The 20000-nt window shown below is 42.1% G+C and overlaps 2 protein-coding genes across 3 annotated transcripts in view; one reads left to right on the top strand and one right to left on the bottom strand.

The window, feature by feature from the left end:
• mus101 (mutagen-sensitive 101) overlaps nucleotides 1–16348 on the bottom strand; it is a 156607-nt gene extending 140259 nt beyond the window's left edge. For both annotated transcript variants that reach the window (XM_068350996.1, XM_068350997.1), the window contains exons 1-3: nucleotides 16208–16348; nucleotides 12517–12635; nucleotides 1471–1616 (exon numbers count right to left, since the gene is read on the bottom strand). In XM_068350996.1, the coding sequence (XP_068207097.1) occupies nucleotides 1471–1616; nucleotides 12517–12621 (251 nt within the window). In that variant the 5' untranslated portion in view covers nucleotides 12622–12635; nucleotides 16208–16348. The remainder of the gene's footprint in view (nucleotides 1–1470; nucleotides 1617–12516; nucleotides 12636–16207) is intronic.
• A 615-nt stretch (nucleotides 16349–16963) lies between these two features.
• LOC137620872 (uncharacterized) overlaps nucleotides 16964–20000 on the top strand; it is a 3646-nt gene continuing 609 nt past the window's right edge. The window contains exons 1-3 of the mRNA XM_068351317.1: nucleotides 16964–17567; nucleotides 17713–19060; nucleotides 19865–20000. The exon at nucleotides 19865–20000 is cut by the window's right edge and continues 609 nt beyond it. Of these exons, the coding sequence (XP_068207418.1) occupies nucleotides 16964–17567; nucleotides 17713–19060; nucleotides 19865–20000 (2088 nt within the window). The remainder of the gene's footprint in view (nucleotides 17568–17712; nucleotides 19061–19864) is intronic.

Below are 20000 nucleotides of genomic sequence, written 5' to 3'. Positions count from 1 at the left end.
CTGTAGAGGAAGAAGGAATGAAGGCGCATTGGTTGGCCTCCTTCAATGACAGTACTGTACTACTTCTGGCTCTCGTTCTTAGCCTTTGAAGAACAAACTGAGGAGTGTGGCACAGAACAGAGCATAGTGTCATGCAAGTTCCTGTCCTTAGTTGAAGAGGATCCTTCTTAATAACCTTGCTAACATGTGGCACCTTGATGCTTGTAAGAGTGCTGAGATCAGATCTCAGAAGTCACCTCTTCCAATCCCTATCGTGCGACCGAATTTCAAGATCTTAACTTGTAGAAAACTCTCACAGCATGAGAAGATCTATGTCATAGACCGCCTGTGAGCGTAGAAGATCCAGGTTAAGGAACGCTATTGGAGCATCAGATAATTTGGTGTAGTGCAGTATCTCCGGGAAATGAGTGCAGGGAAGGAACAGATAATAGATGTACTAGATCCTGAGCGACTCGAAAGAAACAGTCACACAAAGACCGAGCATAGGTTTCGATTGTGGTTCCCAGTCGTAAGGTTCTCGAAAGTGTAATTCCCAATTGCGGCATGCATCAGATCCCACGAAATCAACGATCGTGGAGAACAATTGCGACAAGACCCGTCTTGCAGGGATGTAATCATCATCATCATTATTACTAGCCAAGCTACAACTCTAATTAGAAAAGCAGAATCCTAAAAGCTCCAACTGGGAAAATAGTCCAGTGAGAAAAGGAAATAAAAAAAAATTCTTCAGTTCGGGGGAGTACTCAAGTCAAAGAATCCTTCTTAGACTTCATCCTCCTTCCATACTTATACCACTGTAAAGGTTGTTACGACCTGCACTCTTCACAGGAGGATAACTGCAAACAGTCCTCCCCCTTGACCAAAATAATGAAGATCCACCCCTGCCTACTCATAAACCTACTACAATTGCAGCCATCTTTACCAGGCCAGGAAAGCATGCCTGCTTGAGAATTCTCCATAACAATCAAACAGTCAACTTGAAAAGAGAAAACAAATGTTTCATTAATAAAACCAACCAAGCATTGTTTGGCGCAGAGTATATCCAAACTGAAATCCAAGTGGCTACTTAGTGTGCTGGGAAGGGGATGCGGCTCCCACCGCCAATAACTACCAACACCTCATTATAAATATTAACAGGAGAGTTCCACCTTCACTGGAATCTTACTCCTATCAAACTACGAGGAACAAAAAATAATGCTAAAAATCTCAATAAAACATGGGTCACCAAATGGTACCTTAACCAGTTACACTTGTAATTTGGAAATGAGTTGCTTATTTTCATATATCTCTGGATCATTTAATCCCTATTACTTTTTCCCATTACTTTACATTAACTGTACCTTCATGCTTATTATTTTTCATATTTATGCCTATTTTACTTGAATAAAAAAGCAAAGCAAAAAGACAAAAACACAGTCTATGCATAAAGTATGCATAGTATCACTAAATATTCTGATGTACAGTACTTACACACATTTGAAGTTGTCACTCTTGAGATAATTAAAAGCATCTCCCTCAAAAGGGTCACACACAAAGACATCTTTCTTCCCAGGCTTCAGAGTCAAGCAATCACTCGAGGTCTTCCACATTGGGTTTAAATCCGTTTCCATGCATGCCTGTAGATAAAAATTAATGGTTAGTGACAAAAATAAATATGATATTTTAATTATAAAATAAATTTTTGAATATACTTACCCGGTGAATATATAATAGCTGCAACTCTGCGGCTCGACAGAAAACACACTCAAAAAACTCGCGAGCGATCGCTATGAAGGTTGCGGGTGTGCCCACCAGCGCCAACTGTCGGCCAGATACCACTCTTGCATGTAAACAAAACCTTCAATTCTTCTCGTCCCGCTGCGTCTCTATTGGGGAGGAAGGGAGGGTCTTTAATTTATATATTCACCGGGTAAGTATATTCAAAAATTTATTTTATAATTAAAATATCATTTTTAAATATTTAACTTAGCCGGTGAATATATAATAGCTGATTCACACCCAAGGCGGTGGGTAGAGACCAGAGTTAATTAAGTTTACAGCGTATAAGCTAAGAGTTTTTTCATTTTGACAGTTACCAATATAACAAAGCCAAAATATATAGGTACCTGGTAAGGAAGTTGACTTAGACGATTACTCTGCCTTGTAAGTCTGTCTTCCTCACGGAGCCCAGCGATCCTCTTAGGATGCTGAAAGACTCCCAGGAGCTGAAGTATCAAGGGCTGCAACCCATACAACAGGACCTCATCAAACCCCTAATCTGGGCGCTCTCAAGAAATGACTTTGACCACCCGCCAAATCAACCAGGATGTGAAAGGCTTCTTAGCCTTCCGAACAACCCATAAAACAATATTAAAAACATTTCAAGAGACAGATTAAAAGGATATTGGAATTAGGGAAGTATAGTGGTAGAACCCTCACCCACTACTGCACTCGCTGCTACGAATGGACCCAGTGAGTAGCAGTCCTCGTAAAGAGTCTGGACATCTATTAAGTAAAATGACGCGAACATTGACTTGCTTCTCCAAAAAGTCGCGTCCATAATACTTTGCAGAGATTTATTTTGCTTGAAGGCCACGGAGGTTGCTATATCTCTAACTTCGTGCGTCTTAACCTTAAGCAAACATCGGTCTTTCTCATTCAAGTGAGAATGAGCTTCTCGTATTAAAAAAATCTGATAAAATATGACAAAGCATTCTTTGACATAGGCAATGAAGGTTTCTTAACTGAGCACCATAATGCCTTAGATTTACCTCGTAATGACTTAGTACGGGCTAAATCGAACTTAAGAGCTCTAACAGGACATAATACTCTTTCCAGTTCGTTGCCTACGATCTCTGATAAGCAAGGAATATCAAAAGATTTAAGCCAAGGACGAGAAGGCAGTTCATTTTTGGCCAGGAAACCAAGTTGAAGTTAACAAGTGGCTTTTTTCTGTAGAAAAGCCGATGTTCTTACTGAAGGCATGAAGTTCACTGACCCTTTAAGCCGAAGCCAAGCACACTAGAAAAAGTGTCTTGAGGGTGAGATTCTTCAGGGAGGCTGAATGTAATGGCTCAAACCTGTCTGACATGAGGAACCTTAGGACCACGTCTAAGTTCCATCCAGGAGTTGCCAAACGACGTTCCTTAGAGGTCTCGAAAGACTTAAGGAGATCTTGGAGATCTTTATTGTTGGAAAGATCTAAGTCTCTATGTCGAAAGACCGAAGCCAACATGCTCCTGTAGCCCTTAATCGTGGGAGCTGAAAGGGAGCGAACCTTTCTCAGATGTAAAAGAAAATCTGCGATTTGGGCTACAGAGGTACTGGACGAGGACACAGATGCTGACTTGCACCAGTCTCGAAAGACTTCCCACTTCGACTGGTATACTCTAATGGTAGAAGCTCTCCTAGCTCTTGCAATCGCACTGACTGCCTCCTTCGAAAAGCCTCTAGCTCTTGAGAGTCTTTCGATAGTCTGAAGGAAGTCAGACGAAGAGCAGGGAGGCTTTGATGGACATTCTTTACGTGGGGCTGACGTAACAGATCTACCCTAGAGGAAGACTTCTTGGAAAGTCTACCAGCCATTGAAGTACCTCAGTGAACCACTCTCTCGCGGGCCAGAGGGTAGCAACCAACGTCAACCTTGTCCCTTCATGAGAGGCGAACTTCTGCAGTACCTTGTTGACTATCTTGAATGGTGGGAATGCATATAAGTCCATAAAAGACCAATCCAGTAGAAACGCGTCTATGTAGATTGCTTCTGTATCTAGGACTGGAGAGCAAAAGATTGGTAACCTTTTGGTCAACGAGGAGGCAAAGAGGTCTATGGTGGGTTGACCCCAAGTAGCCCAAAGACTCTTGCCCACGTCCTTGTGGAGGGTCCATTCCGTGGGTATCACCTGACCCCTCTGACTGAGACAGTCTGCCAAGACGTTCAAGTCCCCCTGGATGAATCTCGTCAACAGGGAGATGCCTCGAATTCTTGACCATAAGAGAAGGTCCCTTGCGATCTCGAGCAGCGTGAAGGAGTGTGTGCCTCCTTGCTTGGAGATGTACGCCAAAGTTGTGGTGTTGTCTGAGTTGACCTCTACCACTTAGTTTCGAAGAAGCTTTCTAATATCATCAAGGCCAAGTGGACTGCTAATAGCTCCATGCCGTTGATGTGCATGCTCTTCTGACTTGAGGTCCGCAGACCCGAGCATTCCCGACCGTCCAGGGTCGCACCCCAACCCAAACCCGACGCGTCTGAGGACAACACGTGGTTTGGGTTCTTGACTGCTAGGGATAGTCCCTCTCTCAGACTGATATTGCTGTCCCACCATTTCAGGCATGCCTTTACTGGTTCGGAGACTGGGAATGATACCGTCTCTAATGTCTTGTCCTAGTTCCAGTGAGAGGCTAGATGGAACCGGAGAGGCAGAAGGGGTAGTCTCCCTAGTGAGACAAACTGCTCCAGGGATGAGAGAGTCCCTACGAGACTGTTCCAACTCCTGACTGAATAAACGTTTTCTTTTCAGCATTAGTTGGACTTCGAGCAGGGCTTGACTGCGAATCTCCATCCCCAAATATAGAATAATCTGGGATGGGATCAGTTGGGACTTTTAGGTTGACCAAAAGTCCCAACTCCCTGGCCAGACTCAACGTCCAATGTAGATCCTGCAGACAGCGAAGACTGGACGATGCTCTGAGAAGCCAGTCGTCCAAGTACAGAGAGGCTCGGATCCCCGATAGATGGAGGGATTTTGCCACATTACTCATGAGCCTCGTAAACACGAGAGGCGCAGGACTAAGGCCAAAGCACAGGGCTCGAAACTGGTACCCCACATTCCTGTAAACAAACCTCAGAAACGGTTGGGAATCCGGGTGTATAGGAATGTGGAAGTATGCCTCCTGAAGGTCGAGAGAGACCATCCAGTCGCCTTCCATAAATGCTGTCAAGACAGCCTGGTAGACTTCATCGTGAAGTTTGTCTTGACAAAGAACACATTGAGCGCTGGGGAGAGCCTATGAGGTTTGAGAAGTCTATCTGGGCAGAGGCAGGAACTCCCAAGCCGAGAACTTCTCTCATGTCATATCAGACTCTCGCTCTATAAGCCAGCTTAAAAGTAGGGAAAGCAAAGGCTGTCTCCCCCAAACTCCTCCTGGTGATAAACCAGTCGTCTAGCGAACGTAAAGCTCTCTTAGAAGAGCGAGAGAGCACTAGCTTATAAAACAACGGCTTTGAAGTAGCTAGGCCTAGTGTAAGCTCTGACGTTTAGGCGAACGAGGAACAGCAGTTACAAAAAGATCCGGACAAAGATCCTTAAAAATCAGCATGATTTATTTAAAGCCCATAGAGGGCTAAGCAGCTTTAGGCTCCTCTCCGTCTGACAGAGTCCTCAAGGGAATATCAGTAGGAGGGGGAACAGCAACTTCCTCATCTGAAGGAACCTTGTCCGACAATAGCCGAGTCTCAAACAAGGGAGAGACCTACCGTGGTGGCAATGCTTTACAAGCAGAGTCCACACACACTGGTGCATTAGTAGCAGACCAGGATGCAACGTCATGTAACTGCTTGACAGTCTGTGAACTGTCACCAACAACAGGTGCGTGAGGACGCACAGCGTCCACTCGAGACTGCTTTGACCGCCTAGTCTGAGCACACACACTGGTGCATTAGTAGCGGACCAGGACGCAACGTCATGTAACTGCTTGACAGTCTGTGAACTGTCAACAACAACAGGTGCGTGAGGACGCACAGCGTCCACTCGAGACTGCTTTGACCGCCTAGTCTGAGCAGTCAAAACAACTCTAGAATGCGGAGGTTGACGCTCAGCGTCAAAACAAGTCAACTCCGATTGTTGGCGAACGTCTTGAACGTCAACAGGAGCATCAGCAAGTGGCCTAACGTCCAAATGTGGCTGAAAATCCACACGAGACCGCATCGAGTGTGGTTCTAAACAACCTGACTGACGTGACTTGGCTACGCCAACGTCAACAGGACGCACAAAGGAACGTTAGGGGGGCTGAAGGCCAGGATCTCGATGAGATAAACGGCTAGGCTCAACGGACTTATCGGCAGAATAGTCTTCCATAAGGGAGGCAAGCTTATTCTGCATGTCTTGCCGTACAACCCATTCAGGATCAACGGGAATGGTTGCGGTAAGAGACGAGGGTAACGTCTGTGACTGCAAAACCTTGCCTACAAAAAGACTCTCGGAGTCTGTGTTACGCTTTTGTTTAGGCGGCGAGCAGTCTTCCGATGACTGCATAGGGTCAGAGCTGTCCTAATGGTTAAAACCAGGACGCTGGACCTGTCCTGAAAGGACTGACTTTCGCTTAAAGGGCCTCGAAACCTTGTTCCACAGTTTCTTATGCGAAAAGCCTTCGGATGACGAGGAGAAAATCGTCTCTCTCGCCTTATGGTAGGGGTGATCTTGGTAAGATACAGCTGATACCATAGAGGGAACGTCTGTTCGCTGATCAAGGCCTCTCGAACCCATAAGTCGTACGTCATTACTTCTCCCCTGGGCTTGGGAGCTTGCAAGAGGTCCCGGACTAGGCGAACGACAGGCACGAACAGACGAACCCTCGGTCGCAACACTGATAACACTTTGCGCAATATCACTTTATCACTACGATTTTCTGTTTTGCACTTAATTCACTGAAATCGAATTTTTTAACAATTTACATTAGGTATGAATAAAACTGATTTCTACCTGAAGCACGCAATTCTACCCTCTATCAAAAGGTTATAATTGCGAAATCAGTCGTATAATGTAAGAACATTAATACCAGCAAAAAACAGTAAACATATTTTACGATAAAAAAAAAAATCAGTGGCTGGGGAAGAGACTAAACACTAGTTCATTCAAAACTACGTTTTCAATCTCTCACCGCAAAGTGCCTTGGGACGAGAATAAAAACTAAAAACGTTTTATCCTTTCTCCCCGTACAGAGACTAGGGACGAGAGTAACTCGAGAACAACGTTACTCGCTTGGGACGAGATAAAGATCGGAACGTTCTCTCTCCTCTCTCTCTCTCTCCGTCTCTATCTCTCTCTCTCTCTTGATTCGCACCGAAGAGAAGAGCCCACTTACCTTTCGTCAATAAACAGGTTATTTGACCAAAGGAAAAACTGAAAGGTTTTTCAATTAAAAGTTCCTTTAAAATAGTCTTTAAAACATTTAAGCTTTGAAAGAAAAAAGAACAAAACGTCAGAATCGATTTACTCTTTCTGCAAAGTGAAACCGTGATACTCTCTCTCTCTATCGTAACGATAGAGCGCAAACTGCGTAGCATAAACAAACTAAACGTTAGTTCATCTTTGAAACAGTACGAAGACTATTCAAAGAAAAAAGAAAACTATCATAAAATATTTACTAAAAATATTTCATTTAACAAGTTTTAAATCATTAGCTCTGTAAAAGTTATTTACGATTGAAAAGGGCTCAATGTTGTTAAACTTCGGTTTCCAAGTTAGGACCGCCTACTCTCAGGAAAGGTCGCATATAAACAAATCATTAAAATTTATTTTGATGTTTATTATAAATGGAAAGCTAATCGAAGAGGCCTAATAAAGGCGGTTGAGATATAAAATATATAGAGGAAAATCTATAATTTAATTATAACGTGATAAGATAATTGCTAAAAGCCTAAAACACACTTCCGTCTAAGGGAAGGGTCAGCCATTTAAAAGTCAAAGAAAGTCCATACTCTCTTTCTTGTCATCAAAAATTAAATCTATCCAAAAATGAGTTCAAGATTTAAGATGAAGATAAAACACCTGCACTGCGAAAGCTCAAACCAAAATGAAGTACTTCACCAATATGTTGAGAAAACTCCAGGTTCTACAGCGAGTATTGATACGTCTTGTCGTCAACGTCGACAGAGAAGAATTGAAGGTTTTGTTTACATGCAAGAGTGGTATCTGGCCGACAGTTGGCGCTGGTGGGCACACCCGCAACCTTCATAGCGATCGCTCGCAAGTTTTTTTTAGTGTGTTTTCTGTCGAGCCGCAGAGGTGCAGCTATTATATATTCACCGGCTAAGTTAAATATTTAAAAATAAAAAATATTAATGGAAACTCATTTTTCTTAATTACACAGCCCAGAGTCCTTTAATATAAGAGATGCTTTCAGTGGTGCTGGAATGGCCATCAAATTTTTATCAAAGGATTTGGTAATGACAGATGGTGGAAGGGGAATGCCCATTCACCTGCCTGTCTACAATAGCCATTTTTGTCCTTAAGCCGACGACTGAGAGGGGTAGTTGAGGTGGGAATTTATTTTTAAAACTCAGGTTTGTATGGCTAGGAAATTACAAATATCACAAATTTTTAAGTATTTTGTATTTTTTCTAACATACTTACCTAGAACTACCTTCTTAGGAGTTACTGGTAACTCTACCTAACCGACCAGCTTTTTGTATAGTTTATCCTCTTTCCATTTTCTAAGGGGTCAACCTCAGGCGGAGTGATATGTGCCCTGAGGCGACCCGGGGTCAGGAAGCGTGCTAACTCAGGTCGGCGACTCCTCAGTAAGTTTCATTGGAACAGGTACTACTCGACCCTGCAGGTTCTCGGGGAAGGATGGGTGGGCCATAACCCGTAGGTAGTTCTAGGTAAGTATGTTAGGAAAAATACAAATTACTTAAAAATTTGTGATTTGTTCCAACACGGTTACTTACCTAGAACTACCTTCTTAGGAGACTTAAACTTTAGGAGGTGGAGTCCTAAGGGGTACCCATGCGGTGGGGTCTGAAGGCGACGAACTTCCTTTCTCGGCGTCTCCTTCGGCGGTTGAAGCCCCTGAAATACACTATGATGCTGGGGAAGAATCCACACTTGGTTTCCCCCACATAGGATCTTCCGAGGAGACGGGACCTGCGGGCACCAGGACCTCGCCTTCTACCCACACTCCCGCACTACCCTCAGGCCCCACACATGCCTGCCTCACACTAGACACTTCCCCCACAGGAATATCAGACTCTTGAGGAAGGGCAATGGGCCTCTTCCCCGCAACAGACTTACCTCGTCCCCTACTCTGGGTAGGGGAAGAAGGACGGGAGCTACGGACTGCCGAGACGTCTGGGGAAACCACCGGCGACGAGACACTGGATTTCTTAGGCGACTTCTTAGCCGCCGCCTTCTTCTTAGTCCCGAAGAGAACCCACTGGATCTTACTCCAGGAAGCACACTCCGGGCACGTGGAGGCAGGGGAACACACTTTTCCCCTACACGTGGAGCACAAGGAGTGGGGATCAATCTCAGGTTTCGAAAGGAAAGCCCCGCAAGACTTCCCGGCCACAGGCCCAGGGCAACGACTAGGCTGCTCCATAACGCAATGCTAATACACCAAGAGACACAAGGATGCAAAGGGAAAGTAAAAGGGAAACACGTGGGTAACGCGTGGTAAGCACAAAGGATCGGGGGACACAAAGGGTCGCACAAGGTAAGAAAGAGCGCGGCGAGATGATGATCACGACGCGACCAGAAACTTACTGAGGAGTCGCCGACCTGAGTTAGCACTCTTCCCGACCCCGGGTCGCCTCAGGGCACATATCACTCTGCCTGAGGTTGACCCCTTAGAAAACGGAAAGAGGGTAAACTATACAAAAAGCTGGTCGGTTAGGTAGAGTTACCAGTAACTCCTAAGAAGGTAGTTCTAGGTAAGTAACCGTGTTGTAACAATCTACTTTTAAAGAGATTTATTTTTTCTTAGCCTATGCATATGCATACCTTTCTTCCTTTGAAATATGGAAACTCAACCATTGAAAGGTGAAAGTTCCTTAGATCAATCCTCAAGTTTCTTTTCTTTCCTGGACAAGTCATTCTTCCTGGTCCCATACAAGCACAATAAATGTGACTCCAACAAACTTCTACCAGCTAATGATAGGGATATAGAAGCTGTCAGGGCCTCACCCAGTATTGGCAAGAAGGAAGCCCATACTAGGACAAGGAAAACCTATCTCCCTCACAAGGAAATGCTATCAGTAGTGTTAAAGACACCAACCCATCCCTTGCCAGGGTGTTGGAGGAGTTACCAGATGCTCTGTCGTCTAGCTCACCAGCACCAGACATCCAACCACCATGTAACACTTGCACTTGCTGCCACCTCTTGAGAGGGGAACAAGAAATAGGTACAGTGCAAGACCCAGTCATTCTATCTCTTTTGAGACTTATGCTGAACTTATTACCTTAAATGAGATGTATACTAGGTCCCGTATGTAGAATGACCAAAATCACATCAGAAGGCAAGCAACCTCAGCAAGCCAAAAGGGAAAATGTTGGACACTTCCTTCTTGCTCCTATTGGAGCTAATGACCAGGCTGCTATACTCGTAAGACAGATGTCGAGTCTTGCTTAAGAACAGCAGTGCCCTGTCGTAACACCAGACTTCTCCATGTCAGATTACACAAAGGGATAAGATTGAAAAGGTCCCAAACGTTTGTTCAAGATTGTCTAGTTCTGGGTCTCCATCAAAAAGTCTGTAAACCAACGTAGGTGACAGAACTCCCATACCTCAAAAGTTTGACATGATGAAGAGCTTGAAACTCTCCTACCTCATTCTGAGGTAACAACACTATGATGACCTCCTCAGCTTAGCAGGAGGTGTACCTGTGACCCTAGGATAAAATACTCTCATCTCAGGACCTAGTCTTGACTAAGATAGGCTACTTGGAGCTCCCTTCAAGCATAGACCATTCCCCAAGATGGAGGAATCCAAACTTTATCAAGGCACTTCTTCAGCAGAAGTAGGCAAGGAAGTCTGTGATCTACTGAAAAGTGCTCTGGCTGGAGAGATACTTTCTCTAAGACACCCATTGTAAAGTTTCTCTCGGAACCTACCTGAGAGCTAACAGAACAGGACCACCACAGAGCAGCCTCCAAGAGAGACCAGTGAAGTGAACGAACTCGATCCTCTCTATCTGGATAAGGGTGGTATGTGAGCCCAGGAAGGACCGTTACCTACTACCAAAACCGGGTTTAAGGTCCACTGGCAGAGTCATGGGAAACAGTTATCATGTGAGCCCTATTACTTCCTCCAAGAGGAATAATATCTTGCCCTTACCTGGCTTATGATGCTGGTGATTGGTGTGAGTAAGGTTACTCACTGGCAAACCAGTGCTACAGAGGAGCTGTCACACTGGGCTTACACTTGGCTTGACACGCCCCGAAGAAATCAGTCAGTGAGTGAGCTTTGTAACTCCCTTCTGACAGAGGATACCAACTCTCCAAGAACATGGATGCTCCCCCTATTCATGGAATGAATGGGGTAGGTATGTCAAACTTTTTTACGTTCACTTAGGCTATACTCACATCCGATCTAAGGATAAAACCATCATAATGGGCTCACAACCATTCGATTCGACCCGACCCCCCCCCCCCCCCCGACCCCCAAAGATACGGGTTGTAGGCCGCTCTTCTTCCGTCATGACAGGAATGATGAAGGTAGGAGCTTAAGGGGCAGGGCGCTCTTCTTATGTCATGATACGAATGATGAAAGTACGAGTAATGCTCACCCTCATCTGGGCTTTGCATACATATGACCCAACCTTCAGGCAATAGTCAGTGACTGAGCGCTGTCCTGCCCTCGATAGAGAAGGGTATATACTAGAAGTCCCAAGGAGACTTTGCAAAATGCCCCTGGCACAATTCCTACTCATTATTCCTTCTAAGTGGTGTCCAAAAAAGAGAATAAGAGTGGGAAGGAGGAGTTGGTAGAGGAGGAAGTAAAAAGAGAGTAAAAATTCCCTGTAAAACAGCATTCTCAGCTTTTTGCCCTTTGCATACAGGGCTGTACATGTAAAATCACTCTCCTCAGAGGGGGGTGGTCTCATCTTTGTTGATTTTTATCCTCATGGGAACAAAATCCACTCCAACACATTTACCACTCAAGTGTGCAGGCTTCCCCGATGTGTCATCAGTTATACTGTAGTAGGTTTTGTTAAATACCATCTTTACATATGTTTGTCACCCATTTGTCTGTTCCTACAATTATGTCTTCTTTGGCAGAAATGTTGAACTGAAATGATGATAGTGGCCTATGTGGCATTTCCATGTTTTTTTTGTTTTTTTTTTTAGACACCTGAGCTAATTGGTAGAGAAAGCAGCCCAGTGAAGAAGGAAATAACAAATAACCTACAGTATACAGTATTTAAGAGAAGTAATGAATTAAACATCATAAACTAATTTAAGATCAGTAACAGTATTGAAATAGATCTAGCATACATAAATTATGAAGAGACTTTCAGTACACCTCACCCTGTTTAACAGAAAAGCATTTGCAATAAGTTTGAAACTCTATTTCAAATAACAATTCAGAGCAGTGGACTGCAGTTTCATGAATATTCCAAAAAATATTCAAAGAAGCATTTTAAATTATAAACCTGTAAATATAACATGATTGATGCCCATAAAGTAGTGCACCCATTGATAAATAGGTTTTTCTTAATATATTATTATGAATGATTGTATAAGAAAGTTAAACTAAACAAATCTTCAAGAGAAATTCACAAAAATTCCTACATACATATGGTACAACATCCCTCCTTACCTGATATGCACAAATAAGGCTTGGAGCACATGTGTCTTCTGCCAAACCCTCTGGAATGACGAAAACTAGGGACACTTCTTGTGAGCAAACAGAGCTTTCCATCATAGCATCACACCTTGCTGTGGAAAAAATAAAACCTTTATAGTCTTATAGAGTAGAATTTATTTACAACTAATATACTTAAAAACATTAATGGTATTCATTTCCATATACAATCACATTAGAATTTTTTCAAATATTTGTATTTTTTGTAATTATTCAAACCCAAGTCCTTCGACATGATTTTGATTTCAGGGAAGCTGGAAACTCAGCTCTGAAAATCTATATTGAGGTGTCGAGGAAGCACCACCCTCTGCCAGCTAATTGAGCACTGTAGTCACTTTGACTTTCACTTAGGATTTGAAGGGTGGATGAGGCAAGAAGTTAACTTAAAGAACTAAGGTTTACATAGGAAAAAAAAAATAATTTTCATAATTTGTGATTTGTTCCTACAAGAATACAAACCTTCGTCCTTTAATTGGAGACTTATCTTCAGGAGGGATGAAGTTCCAATGACCAAACTGGGTGGTATAAAATCATGGGATGTCAAGGCACTGATCTGCAGAGGTGCATGAGTCCTAACTCAAATCCACCTCCTATTGACCTAACACTACACTATAATGCACTAGATTATTGTTGTTAGACAAACAGTCAGGGAAGAACATTCATCCCCAATGGAATATGATGTTTAAAATGTACTGTAATTAAGAAAGTGAGGGGTTTACATTTATGCCCATCCTGACCCTCGTCAGGAGGATTGGGGCATTGCTTCTACCGCTAAGCTCAATAGAATAGTACTCAGTATGGTAACTTACTTACATCAAGGTCTCTTCCAGTAATAATGGTTCTCCCAGAGAAAAACGAGAAGCAAGGAAAGCCACAGTTTGTGACCATTGGTTTAACCATGAGGTCAATTGGCTCTTCCTATAAATCTTTGTTATACTACCTTCATATTAAGTACAGTACTTATGTAGTTAATTGCGCATTTTGTAAATCTACCATATGAACTACAACCTAGTCACTACTGAAACAAAACTTCTAGAATATTGAGTGGTTTTGAACTTTTGGAGGGAAAAACATTATTTCATTGCTCCTTTATTCTGGCAAGTGGTACATAAATTTGCTGAGCACAAAAACCATGTGGGTCATTGTTTTGAAGATATTTTTTACTTTCAGATGAATAACAATAGCTATAAACCGAAGTGTATGTTTTAAATGAAATCAGTTACCGATATAGATGAAATTACAATAGCTGTTGTAAAACAATATCTGAGAACTTATGCATAAATACTTGGAAGATTTAAATTGGTTCTAAAAGCCTGCTAATGATTATATCATACAAAATACAGAATGGCAGCCGAAAGCATATGCAAACAATGCATTTGCAGTAACCCACCATCAACCTCTCTACTGTAAACAATGGACTTGGACAATGGAATGGTGTTTACATTTTAGTCAATCAATACACAAGTTATCATGCCCCATCGTGAGCACTCGTTCATTTCGTATAGGGAATTCCTGTTTCACTATAAATTAAAGTATCATATATAAACAGGACACAAAAAGTAATTCTGGTCTGAAAATAAACGTAAAGGTGAAAATAAGATATGAAAAACTAAATTTTAATTGTCTAAAAATATGACAAACCTTTCATGGTATGATAAATATTTGATCACGATCACAGATAGCAAAAGTTGGATAGTAAGACAACAGGGAGGGTAGTTTACAGTTCAGCGGACCAACAGTGGTCCCTATTTCCAGCCCTATCGCAATTGTTTACAGAATTAAAACTATAGATAATTACAGCAGATGAATGAAGTAACGGCAAAATACGTTCTTTATAGGATTGTAATCATTAGCAGGCTTTTTTAACCAATTAAGAGCTTCCAAATATTTATGTATTAGTTCCGGTATGTTATCTTACAAGAGCAATATTTTCCCCCTACACTTCAACTGCACCATGATTAATGCCACAAGAAGACATCTCCCAGTGAAGAGATCAATCTATTTGGGATGTATGTATGATAGCGGCCACCTGTATGTATGATGATGGCCATACACATAATACCCTTACTTTCAACTCTATTTTTAACTTATATAGAATAAAAAATATTCAGTGTTAGTACTTACCAGATACAAATATAATTATCTTGAAAACCACCAAAATTGCCGTGAAATTCATAAGTTGAACGAGCTCTGTACCCTGACATGCCTATCCTCTTCACCGTAGTTCCTGGAGTTCACTATAGATGGCATTTCAATCCATTCAATAGCACTCTAGAGCCTGAATAATGAAATGAACTAATCGGAGGTTGAGGCAATTTGCAACGACCCAATCGTACCTCACTTGACCTGGGAATTTGCCGGAGGGCATTTTATTTTCTATCCAATCAAAATCCCACATTTCCAAAATCAAACAGAGTAGCAGGAGCATCACGCATTTGACGGAGATACTCGTTCTTAAACAACAAGACACGAAGATGGCAACATATCAGTGCGAAGATATTTGTGAATCTTTTTTTAATTTGATTAATCCAAATATTATAAGGATTGTGATTTTTACCAATAGCAATGAATTTTCTCATTTGTATAAAATGGAACTCCTGCAGGATTATCATGGTGATTACTTAAAGTGTCGTATTGATGAAATGCATTTTAAAGGATTTATGACAGAATGAAATATTAATGAATTCACAAGTTTGTAATTGCTTGTCCCAACAATCTACATACTAGGACCACTCAGCGCATGAAGGTAGGAAACGAGATTGTGTTACCTTGCTGGGACTGAAACGGTTTACGAATCAAACACAGGGTAAAATAAGACTACAGCAGTGTAAAGGGAGTTGCAGGGGGGTGCTAGCCTTTGTGTTAGGTAAGGAAACAGCTTGTAGGTTACGTGGGTAAGTTTAGGTTAGGTTTAGCCCTTGTCTAGATGTCTTGCAGAACGGACACGTTTACTAGTACAGCGGACATCGTCTTACGAACGGGCAGAAAATGGGAGGAAAATTAGAATTTTGGGAAATGATTGATTTGAAAACTCTCCATTCAATGTATAGCTATTGCTGCTAACGTGAAAGCAATAAAATATCCCGGAAAATAACGATCCACATAGTTGGTGTGCACAGCTCATAAATGTACCGCTTCTCAGACAAGAGAAGCAGCGAGATAAGGTTTAACTGCAAGCAAAACGAGCCACTGTGGAGCAAAAACCATGTGAATGATGAGTTATATATCATAGATATTTTAATTTCACATAAATTTAATGAGCCGAAAATTGTTCAAACTGGTTATTTTGTGTTTATCATACATTTCTGACTATTACTATTCCTACAAATAACTCTTCTTTGGTGTTTCATATCCCGAACCCCCTGGTTTCCAACTAGAATTCCGATAGTTATTATCATATAAATTAGAACTCTCAATCCGATGGTTTGCCCTAATACTCAAGGTCAGGAATGAATAAAACACAAGATAACGAATAAAAAATTAAAGTATAGTACAATGCATTTACTGTCGTTATAAATACAGTTCAGCATAGCCTTTACGGTAGACTACCCCACCATGACTAGCAATAAGAAATAAACAACTAATGTACCTTTTAGGCAAATACGATAAAGATCATACCAAATGATAATACATGCGACTAACTTACGTCACTTCCAAGAATGGCGCATACAATCAAAGTTATTTTGAGTACTTTTAAGTCGTTTAAAGTTTTAGAAATCACAGATTACAATTCAAGTCTTCAGGAAAACTTCTGCAATGACAAGCGGTAATGTTCACGGAGTTACGGACTTCGAAAGAAAACGAGAACTCTACTTCTTTGGTAAAATAATTTAAAGGTCTGTATTATTATTATTATTATTATTATTATTATTATTATTATTATTATTATTATTATTATTATTGTTGTTGTTGTTGTTGTTGTTGTTGTTGTTGTTGTTGTTAATTTTATCATCATCATCATCATCATCATCATCCTCAATATTATTATTATTATTATTATTATTATTATTATTATTATTATTATTATTATTATTATTATTATTATTATTATTATTATTATTATTATTATTATTATTATTGTGGTAATATATGTTCAATGTAGTTTTACATTTATGCTCCCATGTACGTTGTGTTTCTCTGCTTGCATTTACCAGCTTATTATGTTGCTATTTGTGTGTCTTCATGCATATTATTGCTTGTGGATGTCCCTGTGTTGTCTGGCCCTTACTTTGATGTATTTGTTTGTTATTGTGCATGTAAAATAGTACGTGTTGTAATAGTGGCTGTTTCTATTGTTTCAGGAGGTGACTCCAGTTTTTGTGTGCAATAAAACCTATAACCTATGACAGGTTTTTTATTTTCACAACAATTTATTGCACACAACATAAAAATTTGAGAGGCCATGGAACGGTTCCTACGTCCAGAACGCTTCGAGGCTGACCCGGATTCTGCCACCGCTGCTAAGGAGTGGACGCACTGGCTAAGGACATTCAACAACTTCTACCAAGCAGTACAGAAGACATCTCCCAGTGCAGACAAACTAATCCTACTCACCAACTACGTTGCTCCTCGAGTGTACGACTACATAGCAGACTGTGACACTTATGTTAAGGCTGAGAAAGCACTGACATCACTGTATGTCAAACCTAGAAATGAGGTATTTGCTAGGCATGTCCTGGCCACACGTAGGCAGGGGTCAGGTGAGTCTCTAGACCAGTTTCTCCAAGCTCTGAAGCTCCTAGCAAAAGACTGTCAGTTCAAAGCAGTGTCAGCAGAGCAGGCGTGTGATAACTATGTTAGAGATGCATTCATCAATGGACTTTCTTCTGGTGCCATTCGTCAAAGACTACTCGAAAATATAACTCTTAACTTGCAAACTGCTTATGAACAGGCACGCACTTTAGAGATGGCTCAGAAACATTCTGCTTCTTATACTACTGTTGAGCCAATTACTGCTGCTGTACCTCAGCCACAAAGTCAGTCAGGTGATTCAGAGTTTTTAGAAAGTAGTGATGAAACTGCACATCTTGCCGCCACTACTGGCGCCAATCAGTGTTTTTTTCTGTGGATTGAAACGGCACCCTCGGTTCAAATGTCCTGCTAGGGAAGCTTTATGTCTAAAGTGTAAGAAACAAGGACATTATGCAAAAGTGTGTAGGTCAGGGAAACCGGTAGGGGATACCTCTGCTGGTAAAACTAAATATTCGGCAGCAACACTGGCTACTGTGTCTGGGGCTGTGCCTAGTAGTCTTAGTAAATCTTTGAGTTGTTTGAAAGTTAATGGTCTCCCTGTTAATGCACTTATTGATACAGGAAGCTCGGAAAATTTTGTGAGTCAGAAGATTGCTAAAGAAAACAACCTAATCATACTTCCTGACGACGGGCACGTCTCTATGGCTGATGCGTCTCTCTCGTCCAAAGTCTTAGGTCTTTGTTGTGTTGATGTGGAGCTTCAAGGACAAATTTATCCTAGTGTAAAACTCAAAGTACTGCCAGCCCTGTGTAGTGATGTAATTTTGGGGCATGAATTCTTGAAGAATCATTCTGCTCTAGAAATGGCTTTTGGAGGAGCACGCCCACCACTCAAGATATGTGGGCTGGCAGCAGTGAAGTTGGTTGCGCCCGCACTCTTCAGCAATCTGACATCAGACTGCAGACCCATTGCGGCAAAGTCTAGACATTACTCTCAGGCTGATAAGGAATTTGTCAAAACTGAAATTGGTAGAATGCTACAAGAAGGAATAATAAGACCCAGCCAGTCTCCATGGAGGGCCCAGGTGCTAATCACTGCAGGGCACAATCGCAGGAAGAGAATGGTGATTGATTATTCACAAACTATAAACAGGTTTACTGAGCTGGATGCTTACCCTTTGCCTCGGATCGATGAAACAGTGAATAATGTCTCAAGATATAAAGTGTTTAGCACCTTGGACCTGAAGAGCGCCTACCACCAAGTGCCAATAAGAGAAGACGAAAAGTTGTACACTGCTTTTGAGGCGAGTGGAAAGCTGTACGAGTTCAATCGAATCCCATTTGGTGTGAAGAACGGAGTGGCCGCTTTCCAACGAGTTGTGGATCAGATCCTTGCAAAAGAAAAGGTGGAAGGGGCATTTGCTTATGTGGACAATGTGACTGTATGTGGAGAGACGGAAGAGGAGCATGACAAAAACCTAAATCATTTCTTGAAAGTGGCGAGGGATTACAACCTCACATTTAATCATGACAAGTGTGATTTCAGGACACAGTCTATAAACCTTCTGGGATACTCTATAAAGGACGGAGAGATCAGACCTGATCCAGAACGACTGCAGCCTCTCTTGAGTCTACCCCTTCCCAAGGATACTGCCTCTCTTCGGAGAATGTTGGGGTTGCTTGCTCATTACTCACGATGGATAGCCAACTTCTCTGAGAAGGTCCGGCCTCTTTCACACTCCACGAGATTCCCATTGTCTTTTGAAGCTTCTCTGACTTTTGAGAAATTGAAGAATGAAATTGCAAAGTCCGTGGTGCAAGCCATTGATCCTACATCCCCTTTCACAGTCGAAACAGATGCCTCAGACCATGCCATTGCCGCTACTCTCACTCAGAATGGACGTCCTGTAGCGTTCTTCTCTCGCACTCTCTCTGACAGTGAACAAAGGCATTCTTCAGTAGAGAAAGAAGCTTATGCCATAGTTGAGGCCCTCAGAAAGTGGAAGCATTACCTAATTGGTCATCACTTTAAGCTGATTACTGACCAGCGAAGTGTAACATTCATGTTCGACACAAGATCTTCAAGCAAAATCAAGAACGACAAGATAGCCAGGTGGCGCATTGAACTGTCATGCTACCACTACGATATAGTGTATCGTCCAGGTACGGAAAATATTCCTGCAGATGCTCTCTCGCGTGTCTGTGGTGCTGTAGCTACAGACAAACTCAAACAACTGCATGAAAGTCTCTGTCATCCTGGAGTGTCAAGGATGGTGCATTTCATCCGAGTTCGGAACCTGGCTTATTCTGTTGAGGATGTAAAGAAGGTTACTGCTTCTTGTCCAATCTGCTCTACTGTCAAACCTCAGTTCTATAAGCCTGATGATGGCCATCTGGTGAAAGCTACTCAGCCATACGAGAGATTGAACTTGGATTTTAAGGGGCCCCTTCCGTCACAGTCGAAAAACAGATACTTGCTCACAGTCATTGACGAATTCTCACGGTTCCCTTTTGCGTTCCCTTGTTCAGACATGACTGCTGGTGCTATCATCGGGTGTTTGGTACAACTGTTTGCACTATTCGGAATGCCAGCATACATACACTCAGACAGGGGAGCCTCTTTCATGTCAGAAGAACTGAAGAGATTCTTACTAGAGAAAGGAGTGGCTACCAGTCGCACTACGCCCTACAACCCAAGGGGCAATGGCCAGGTGGAGAGGTACAATGGAATCATATGGAAAACCATT

This window comes from Palaemon carinicauda, chromosome 27, assembly GCF_036898095.1.
Source record: "Palaemon carinicauda isolate YSFRI2023 chromosome 27, ASM3689809v2, whole genome shotgun sequence".
Classification (NCBI taxonomy): Eukaryota; Metazoa; Arthropoda; class Malacostraca; order Decapoda; family Palaemonidae; genus Palaemon; species Palaemon carinicauda.
The sequence above is the reverse complement of the archived record's forward strand: the minus strand, read 5'-3'. Positions and strand labels throughout refer to the sequence as shown.